The 11,219-nt window shown below is 33.5% G+C and overlaps 1 protein-coding gene and 1 pseudogene across 1 annotated transcript; both read left to right on the forward strand.

Moving 5' to 3' along the window:
• The first annotated feature begins 2,786 nt into the window (after positions 1-2,786).
• LOC114760080 (triphosphate tunnel metalloenzyme 3-like) lies at positions 2,787-3,664 on the forward strand (annotated as a pseudogene).
• Positions 3,665-5,135: 1,471 nt separating this feature from the next.
• Positions 5,136-7,254, forward strand: LOC114760040 (60S ribosomal protein L35). Its single transcript, XM_028949285.1, has 4 exons — positions 5,136-5,265; positions 5,372-5,507; positions 5,985-6,141; positions 6,836-7,254. Exons 1-4 carry the CDS (start codon positions 5,262-5,264, stop codon positions 6,908-6,910), a joined length of 372 nt encoding a protein of 123 aa, XP_028805118.1. The 5' UTR covers positions 5,136-5,261; the 3' UTR covers positions 6,911-7,254.
• The last annotated feature ends 3,965 nt before the right edge of the window (positions 7,255-11,219 follow it).

Here is an 11,219-nt window from a genome sequence, read left to right on the forward strand (position 1 = left end):
AAGTTTTTATATTTAAAATCAAAGCAAATTATTCTAAAAACTCTCGCGTACATTAAGGACGGAGAAGGAGTAATGTTGTGAATGATGTGTGTTTGTGTGTTTATCCATCGTTTTTCTTCCTTCCTTTTGTGATTGTGATTATATACGCACAGATGGCGCGGAACATCGATCTGGTTCGATATATACACTCCTTCATAAGTAGGAATCTTGAAGAGTTCTGAATTTTTCTGGTGAAGAAAGGACGAGCCTAATTTATAAATATAAAAATAGGAGTCTTGCCCTTGAAATAAACGGAACTTAATACTTTGATCATCGATCTATTTGGCCTAAGACAAAAACGACCTCGTCAGTATCTTGTGCTCCTGTACAAAGTTGAAATAGTTTCTGTAAAACCCAAGTCGTCCCACATAGGATGCTTTATGTAGAAATTAAATCGAAAACGGAACAAGTAATCCTCATGTAACATAGTAACATACACAGAGACAGAGAAATAATGAATTCAGCTAATGGATCATATTTCTATACATATACATATACATATACACACATATACATATATTGTCCTGATGACCTATTCACACACACACACACACAAAAACTATGATTATGGTAAAATACACTAAAGATTCCAAACCCCCCCCCCCCAAATTTTAATTACATGCATATGTTTAAACAAATTTGTCTGTTCCTGCATTTAATACATAGGCAAATTAAACTTGCTAGTCTAATGATGTTGATTAGTGATCTATTGGAATGCTTTATATATACATACAAATTAAGATGAGCAGTGGAGGACAATATATATATAAGTTGATAGAATCTCTCAAAATTAAATATCTTGGCATTCTCACATCAATTTACGTACGTACGTACCGCACACCGCAAAACAATATTCTTAATTAATGTTGTTGTTGGATCATTATAGGAGGTTGCTGATGATCATGTTCCACAGAAGAAGAAGTTGGAGCAGGTGCAACCTTGGTGCCACTATTGATGATAGAATTAATAGCACTACCAGAGAACACGGCGGTGAAGACGAAAGCGACGGCGAAGACTGAGAAGAAAGCAATTCCAAATCGATCCCAATTAGGGACTTGTTGGTCGTCGTCGTCGTCACTCATTTTGTTCTCTTCACCTACCAATTCCACAACCAAATGAGTCACCAACATGAAGCACGAACAAGCCATTACTGAACTCAAAATGAACAGTAATGAAAGGATCGCCAATTTTCCCTTCCCATTCACAGCCATCTTATTGATTTTCTTGTTCTATACGTCCAAAAGTTTTTATATATGAAGCTGTTATCACTGAAAATGGCCAAGCTAAGTATTGTCCCTTTATTATTTGCTCTATCTTACCATCTTTTGGCAGGACAGAAAGGGGTAGAGAAGGCCAACACCAATACATATACAGATAAATCAAAACTTAACTTTTTTTTTACCGGGGTTTTTTATAATATTCTGCTTCTTTCTAAAAGGATGATCATCTGAAACAGTTTTTTAGCCATATATAAAATGAGGTTATGAACCGTATATAACTTGCTACAGATATTATATAATTAGCTAGAGGTCATGGAGCTTCTTATTTTTAATTTAATAATGACGCATGTTTTTTAGCAATTACTCAGGGACAACACTATTCCGAAGGTGGCTAATCAAATTTTGAAGAGTTAAGAATGATAAATTATTATGAAAAGAGGAATTTTCCCTTGGCTTTATGTCCTACGAATTGAAGCTGGGTTCAATTATTCGAGACAACTTGCGCGGTGAGCCTCTTCATCATAATCATAAGGAGACCTCTAAGGGCTTGTTTGGATTGACTTACAAGTAACTTTTTCAACATAATTTATGAAATAAAAAATAAATATGTGAGAAGAGTTTTGTCTCGACTTATGTGAATTTACTTAGAAGTCAGTTTCCAACAGAGCTCCAAACAAGCCCTAAGTAGATAATAACACGAAGTCTCGTCCAATATCATTTGCAGAGACCTCCACTTTATTCGAAATTCTCATACTTAGCTTCGCATAGTTTAAGCATATGTAAATGCCTTGGTGGCCCCACATGTTATAAATTTTATAGGAGTTTATATTTAATTGACCATACATGTTTTTTTTTTAAAGGAAGAAAAGGAGAAGAAAAATTTTAACGAAGTCTGTTTGAAAAATTAAAGAAGTAAGATTCAAAATTTCTAATTAATTTTGCCTGCTTTTTTTATCTTACATCTTTCTACCAAAATTTTACAATCTTCTTTTTTTAATTTTTTAAGTTAAACTCGTTGAAATTTTTTCTTTCTTTCTCTTCAATTTCCTCATACCAAACATAGGTAAGTCAATTGCATAAAACCCCGAGATTTAAAATATTAAATTTAAATTTTGAAATATTAAGAGGTCATATACGACATGTCTAAAATTTAAAGGATTTTTATAAAATTAACAACTTACATAAAATGCCATACTGTCAAGTGTTAGGGGTTAAATTTCCATTAAAAAATGAGCAACTTAATAACAAAAGTTTTATGGTAAAATCATGAAGAGTTAAGGTTAAATTTAAACTTTAAAGTATCATATAAGTTATGTGTAGAGAACCCAAAATTCAGAAGGATTTTGTATAATTTTTTTTTTTTAAAATGAAGAAATATTGAAAGAGGCCGAGCAAATTACAAATAGTCAAATACAAATTTATTTAGGAAAAAAAGAAAAGAAAAGAAAAGCTAGGAAAAGACCGTGCAAACATGAAACAAGTACAAATTTACAAAAAATGGTTTTTTTTTTAGTGAAGATAATTTTATTCATAAGATCAGATAATTACAAGAAGTCAAGATAATTACAAATTTACAAAAAATGGGTTTAAGCACACACATCCCTATCCTTTTCCAAAGGACGAGAATTTGAGGCTTTGCCTATGGAAGTTGAGGTGAAGCTCCGTCTCCCAGACTCAGCTTCTCACCAGAAACTCTCCGATCTACTCGCACCATTTCACATCAACACCTTAATTCAAGAAAACATCTTCTTCGACGGCGCGAAGGCTCAGCTCACTTCCAATCTCGCCGTCCTCCGAATCCGTTTCTACAATCTCGATACCTGCGTCCTCTCTCTCAAAGCCAAGCCCGTAATTTCCGACGGAATCAGCCGCATCGAGGAGCACGAAGAGCCATTCGACACCGCGCTCGGTCGCGCCTGCGTCGCTGAGCCATGGAGGCTCGCGAGAATCAAGTCGTCGGAGATACTGAAGAGAGTAAGGGATGAGTATGGGATCGGGGAAGAAGGTGATTTTGTGTGCTTGGTGGATTTAGGAATGTGAGAGGTGTGTATGAGTGGAATGGATTGAAATTAGAGATCGACGAGACTAATTATGATTTTGGGACGAGCTATGAGATAGAATGTGAGAGTTCTGAACCAGAAAGAGCCAAGAAGCTGCTTGAGGAATTCCTCCATGAAAATGGTATCAATTTCTCCTACTCTCAACTTTCTAAGTTCGCCGTTTTCCAGTCCAGGAAGTTGCCCGACCCAGAGAAGTAAGTCTCATCACTGGGCAAACACCAAGTAGTGCTTTCTTTTTTCCTTTTTTTTTTTTTTCTTTTCTTTTTTGGGGATAATCAGGAGTTTTTTTTTTTAATATACCTGGGGGATATTTTAGAGTGGTATTGCTGATATATATTTGTGGTTTCATGAGTCCATATATCAATACTTAATATAAAAACTAATTTAACTTTTAATTTGATGATCTCAATATATTTTGTCTCTCGTATTATTCATTTTTTTAATATAGCTCTCGTAATAGTTACACGTGTTAAATATTTTATCAGATAATACTGGATTAGTAGGAATATTTTAGAAAACTGCACCTATTTATTACAAATAACTAACTTAACTAATTTTCTTAATCTACTCAAATTAGTTAAGTAGTTCTTATATTAAATATAAGAGCTAAAAATATTTAATTTTGAGGAATTATTCGTTGATAATCCAGCATACATACGAGCTGATTTTAAATTCTTGTACAAAGTCCTCAAAAGTCTCAGTCGGAAAAAAAAGGTCCTCAAAAGTCAAAAGTAAAAAAATTGGAACAGCAAAAAAAATATATTTGGTCTTTTAGAGTTTGAGGTTTGCTATTATGATTTTGATTTTTTAAGTTTCAAACTATCACTTTTAATTCCTAAAAAAGAAAAATTGTCTAATTTTTTTAGTAAATTATAGTGATCACATTATTTTAAATGGAAAAAAAATTAAAGGATGAAGATTATAATTTAAAACTTGAAAAAAAAAATAAAAAAAAATTTAAATGACCAAAACTTATGTTAATCTAAATAAATAAAAAGAAGGGCATCAATTTTATACAGAGAGGGGCCGTTTCCCTTCTACCAGCATCATCTCACTCTTGATAGCCAGGTCGCGGGGGACTATTTATTTGAATAAATAAATAAATAAACACCCTGTGTTCTAGGTTCCATAATCAATGATTACTCAAAACTAAAAATACATACATATAAATATAAGCCATAGATTTCATATATGCTTATTTGTTTCTTATCATTATCAATATGACATAGCAAGTTCTCAGAAAAAAATGATTCGAGGACAAGAAAGATAGAGGGAAATGATCAATGAAAACCTTGAAAAAATATTTGAAAGAGGGAGAAAAACTTCGAGACCTGCAGGGAAAGAAGCTTCTAAGTAAGGACATAGTGGGAGGAGTGATCAAGATACAACAAATTTTCTTTTAATACATACATAAAACAATTTTTCTTTTTAGTTGCCCAGAGTATCTTTCTATTATTAGGCGCAGCAACGAGGAACCCTCTTACTAGTATTTTTTTTTTCCCATACACACCACTTCAAAAACCGAATCAGGATATGATATTTAAGATATCCAAGTCCTTTTCATTTGGATAACACTTGTTGGTAAAATAGAACAAATTGAATTGCAACATATCTCATAAACAAGAATTCTGGGCCTACTAACGGGGGTTGGGTCTAGAAGAGAGGTGCCCATATTTAGTGCCCAACAGTTCTTCGAATATGATTGCTTCCAATAAGAGGATACTTATACTTTAGAGAAAAAAAAAAAAGAATTCTGGGCCTCCTTTATCCAAAAAAAAAGGTTCTGGGCCTCTGGGTTGGTTTATGCATTATCGCGGCCTGGGTCAGACGCCCCGCATAACCACGCTTATAAAGCCGAATCCTCAAACCCCAGTCGCTAGGGCTTTCATTTTGGAACGAGGAGCCGTCAGTGCTGCTGCAACGCTTGGCGACACACTTAGCGATGGGTAATCTAATCCCTCCACCCTCCTTCCGAATCGTGGATTCTCACCAGTTCGTATTTCTTATTCTGTAATGTGGTTTTTTGTCTGATTCAAAAATTATATGCTCCAGCGAGGATCAAGGTTCATGAGCTCAGGCAGAAAACGAGGGCCGAATTGCAGAACCAGCTTAAGGATCTGAAAGCTGAGCTTGCTTTGCTCCGTGTCGCTAAAGTCACTGGTGGTGCTCCCAACAAGCTCTCCAAGATGTAATCCTTTCTCTCTTCCTTTCTGATTTCATTGGTTTTACAACCTTGCTCTAGTCGTAGTGTATTTCACACATGTTTAATCCTCGAATCAGACATCATATTGCATTTCAAATTACATTGAAACAATATGTATTTTGTCCTATTGTAACTAGTTCTGTGTTTCAAAGGCTTTACTTCATTGCCGTAAGGTATTTGTGTTTGAAATTCTCAATCTTGGGTTGCGGCAAGGTGGAGAGATTGCCCACTGAAATATTATGGATTTTTCGTATTCATTTTACTCTATAATTTGTGTTCGCAAAATGGGGCCTACGTAATTTAGACAGCTGCTGGCAGCTGGTTTAGTATCCCTACATGGTATCACATATCATATGAGGCTGAAACAATAACAATTTGATTGACATTGTATTTTGGATTTGTTTCGTATGTTTGATCCGCTTTAAGTTTTGGTCTTTAAGATTCTTATGTTACGATATGCAGAAAGGTAGTGAGGTTGTCCATTGCCCAAGTGTTGACGGTGATTTCTCAGACGCAGAAGGCTGCACTGAGGGAAGCCTATAAAAACAAGAAGTACATGCCTCTTGATCTGCGCCCAAAGAAGACCAGGGCTATTCGCAGACGGCTTACCAAGCACCAGGTAATAACTTTTCTTGGTGGCCTTGACTCATAATATTCGTTGTGTTATTTCTCTCTCTCTCTCTCTCTCTTTTTTTTTAATAACAGGTTTCCAGCATCATTATAGATGTATTAGTTTTATGAATATGAATATAAATGTGGTTTCTGAAGTTTTATTCATGATGAGGTCTATACACTCTTCAGGGTTCCTTGAAGTAGGGAATCACTTAGATTATAATGCATTCTTCAATCTTTAGTATTGAATTTGTTTTCTCTATAATTTAGTTTAGAACTGACATTTTCTCTGATATAATTTAACACGTCTCACCTCTTTGGATTTCATTATCATGGATTAACTTTGAATGACTTGAATACGTGCGTTAAAACTACTGGGATTTAACCGGTAATCCTGTGATTGTAAGAGTTCACTGAAGATAAAATTTAACTAATATAGCTAGTAGTGCGATTTGAAAAGCAATTTTGATAAATTATTAATTCCAATCATGAATTCATATATGCGGATATCTGATGAGATTGGATATACATTATCAATTCAATCATTCATTTATTATGTTTGGGTACACAACTTTCACCAAAGAAACTTAATGCCTATCATACCAGTGTAGCATATTTGATTAGTGGTTGTTTTCTGCGTTTGGTTTGATCTCACACACATTGTCGTTGCACTGATGTTATTTTCATTCTGACTTTTGCAGGCTTCACTGAAGACTGAGCGACAGCAGAAGAAGGAGAAGTACTTTCCTTTGAGGAAATATGCCATTAAGGTGTAAGGACTCTTGGGGAGAAGTCTTGGTATTTTTCAAGTTTTGATACATCTCAACTTTTAGCTTCGGCTTTGTGGTATTATTAATTTTTTGTGGTGTTAATTTTGGCTTATTCAGACAGTTTTTTCAGTTACCGAGTTTCAGCTGAGTGGTAGTCCTCAAAGTGGATTTAAGGGTCCTCTTTCGCTCTCTTTTCTTTTAAAACTAGGAACAAAAAGGCAAAGCTATATGGACAGTTTTCTGAACTCGTGTTTCTTGTAGCTGCTTGGAAATTATTGACTCGAAACAATTGATTGAAGCGATGTTAAAGTCAAACCGATGCCAAGATTAGAGGGGTTCGGTATTGTGTAGATTGAAATGTGTTAAGAATCGTGCTTAAATGTGGCGTTAAATAATTTCCATTTTTCATTTTGCCGTATGCGCAAATTTCAAGTTTTGACAACTTCGGCTTTTTGGCTAAAATGTTACAGACGGTTAAAATGTCTATCAAAATATTGCAGTTTTAAAAGTATTTATTAATTTGTTGCACTTAAAATTGTTTTTCAGGTGAATAATTTTTAAAATTGTTTTATTGATAAATGATTTTTTTAGAATCAGTTATTGATGTGCATGAAATGATTGAAAATTGTTTTTTTGGGTAAACAATTTCAAAAGTTATTTTTTTGGTAAACGACTTGAAAACTTTATTTCTGACCTTCTCTTCTAATAAATGAGAATAAAATGATTAGTATAATGATTTATCAATTATTTGAATGGTAAAATAATAACTAAATAATGAGAGAAAAATGTTAATAATTATATAATGATATTAAAACTAATTGTAAAATGAGTATAAGATGTATATTAATTAAAAATAAAAAGAAATAAATATTCTATTGTAGAAAATAATAAATAAAAATTAAGTTTATAAGGAAAAAATTATTCACCTTAATGATAGTAACTTCCAGTACCACATATTGTTGTCCTTCTCATACATTGTGGCCATTATTGTTGTATGTCAATTTCTTGAGATTCAAGTGTTTCATTTGTTTGTATAGTTGACGTATTCAAATCAAACCAAGGTGATTCATTTAAATGCATAGATTGTCGAGGAATAACAAATGCTTCATTTAATAGTCCACCATGTTTAAAAGTAAAAACATTGTATTTAGCTGAAAATAGTACAGGATTATCTAATAAAGTCATGAACTCTTGAAATCGAGAGGGATTGGCTGAGTTGGATAGGGATGATGATGATGGTGCCATGTAATAAGACTCAAGCTATGTAGGATCGACAGAGGTGAAGGAGGATGATGGTGACAGTGATATGTTACAAGCCTAAATAAAAATTAGAGGTTCTTGTTCTCTTGCATTTTTGTTTTTAATTATAGTTTGGGTAGACAAGCAACTGATGCGTCGCTTGCTCGGTCTATCATAAGGAATTTGTGGCCAAGGCAACTCAATTGTTGATGGAGCAGTTTGAGAGTTCATACTAAAACGTTGTTCTCTAGTGTAAGTAGAATGTTACGTTGGTCGCGAGCAACCCTGCCTCAATAATCAATACAACTAGTGCATATTGAACAAGAATTAATTGATAACCTGTATAACTCCTCTGCTATATCAGACTGAAATAAATAATAAGATATAAGGTAATAACACTTTTTGTGTAAAAAAAAAAGATATTAATGGTGGAAAAATAAAAAACTTACTACATGACCTGTATTACTATTGATACGTTGAATCCATTGTCTTGTATGTCTCCAATACCGTTGCATGTACTAAGATATTCGATCAAGTTCATCAAATGTTATAGGAGAATTAACAATTGCATGCGGCCATCCATCCAATGCTTGAATGAAGTCTGAGTATTTGTTAATCTAATTTGTAGTTGTTCTTCCTCGTAATTGGATCGTGTGATAATTTCCCAAATGAATAGGCATGGAAGGAATTGGTCGCTGACAACCAAATTCCCATAGTACACAGTTAGGATGATGCCATTCTATAATATTAAAACATATCAAAAGAACTAAAGCATGCCAAATTTTGGGTGTTGCCAAGCAATACTTAGGAATCAATTGGCGCACATCAGGAGATTCATATGGCTGCCACATTATCTCATCATCAGTCATTTTATCTAGAAAGCTCCTATATTGGAGTAAAGACACAACAAATGGACAGGGGTTTTGTCTCACATTTTTTCATCTGTTATTACAAAAAAGTAATATTAAAAATTATATAATTTTAATAATATAAGAGCATAACAAATAGTTGGTGAATAAATTTAGCATGACTAAAACCCAAAGGAGGTAAGAGAGGGTAGATACCAGATTGTGGATCTGGATACACTGGTTGTCGTGGTGCTAACATAGGAAAACAATCTCATGCCCATAAATGAAGTAATGATAAGCATCCTCCAACCCCATCCTCAGTTGGGTTAGTAGCATTACATAATTCTCTATACATGTGAGCTAAAACTGCCAATCCCCAACTAAATTTTCTAGCTTCCTGAAGATCATAAAGTAGTGAAAGATACATTAGATACACCCTGCTACTTGATTTATCTGACATGAGATATCTACCAATCAACCTGAGGATATATGCGTGAGTGAATTGTTAAACTTGTACATCATCCGCATTATCAGATAGGTGATTAAAGTTCTTTTCCAATCAACTTATAAGTAGTCGTTGCCCATCTATTCTATCTACAAGTGGTTTAATACCTAGAAGACATTTACACACGTCTAGCCAATTAAAGTCAGTTCGGCGAATAACTGTCATTCTTTCACATGGAAGGCCCAATTGTTTAGCTACATCCTCTAATATTATGGTGTATTCTCCATGAGTAGTGTGAAATGTATGAGTCTCAGGACGCCACCTCTCAATAAGTGCTGAGATCAAACCCCGATCATAATCAAAGTGCCCTACTCAAGCAACATCATAAAATCTAGCTAATATAAGATATTTAATTATTTGATTAGGTGGATTAATCATTTGATTAGGGTGTATGATTCGTCTAGTGTGTAGGACGCTGTTAATCTACAGTGGAAAAGGAAAGAAAAATATTATTATGAAAACATAAATGAAATAATTCATAAGAAATAGATTTTACTTACATTATCATTCCACACATATTCGGAAATATGTTGGGTTTGCAAGTACAAAAGAGAGTTATCTTCTGGGCCAGGATTTATTACCTCTTCTGAGGTTGTGCCATTTTAAAATGTCTCTACATAAGGCAAAGGACAAATTCCAAATAATGTAGAGGAAATCAAACTAATTATAATATAATCTTCATAAAACATAATATTTTTATTATAAAACGTGAAATACATAATTTATTGTTGAGATGCTACACTTTGTAGACAAGTAGAGCGGTTATGAGCAACTTATTGACATAATCCGCACTTGTTAGGTTCATTAGGTGTGGTCCAATCCATCTCGTGCGCAAGCAGCAATGACATGCATACATGGAAATTTTTCTACTTGAAACTCTCCACAATCACATTTTTTGTCAATCAAGTTCACCTTGTAACATTGATGAAATTGATGACATCAAACATTATATGACTTCATAACTTCAAATGATGTTGCTATTCTATTAAAATCTTGAACTATACATGTAGATACACCTTGTGTTGCTATGTCTAACTTCTTTATGGCTCCATAACACAGATTGTTGTGGCCTCACGGGAAGGAAATGGGACATTGTTGTGTGCATGGTAAGTGGAAGAGATTCTTGCATGCAAATGAAATGGCAAAGATTCTCCCATGGGATATGAATAGTAAAAAAGTAAAATCGTTTTTGACGTGAATGATTTTACTTTTTATCAATTAATATATAAATTGTTCTTGTCAAAAACGATTTGTGTATAATTTGAAAGTCGTTCTTGTCAAGAACGATTTTAAGTGTATCACATTAGTAAATACATTTGAAATTATAATATTTTAGTATATATTTTTACTGTTTATAGCAAAAAAGCCCAATAACTTCTTTTGCTGGATTTCAATGTTTGAAAAATGTCCAAAAAGAAATAGATTAGCCTGTTTTGTCCGTTGCGCGGGGTAGAATTCGGAGTTGTCTTAAGTGGTCAGATTTTTATGTTCAACTTTTTATGCACATTTATAAATTATATTTATAGGCAACCAAAAAGAACCTCGAAATCGTAAAATATCATAATGGTGTATTTAATTTTCATAATTCTACCACTTGAATGCTAAGGTTAAGTCACTAATTTTTTTATTAAAATAATACTTGATAAGGTATGAATTACCTACTTAATTTTAATTATAAATTATTTGTTTTTGTTTAGCTCTTGACTGCGTCTTTTTAACTATT

This window comes from Neltuma alba, unplaced genomic scaffold (assembly GCF_004799145.2).
Source record: "Neltuma alba isolate B1F8T4 unplaced genomic scaffold, ASM479914v2 tig00010929_pilon, whole genome shotgun sequence".
Classification (NCBI taxonomy): Eukaryota; Viridiplantae; Streptophyta; class Magnoliopsida; order Fabales; family Fabaceae; genus Neltuma; species Neltuma alba.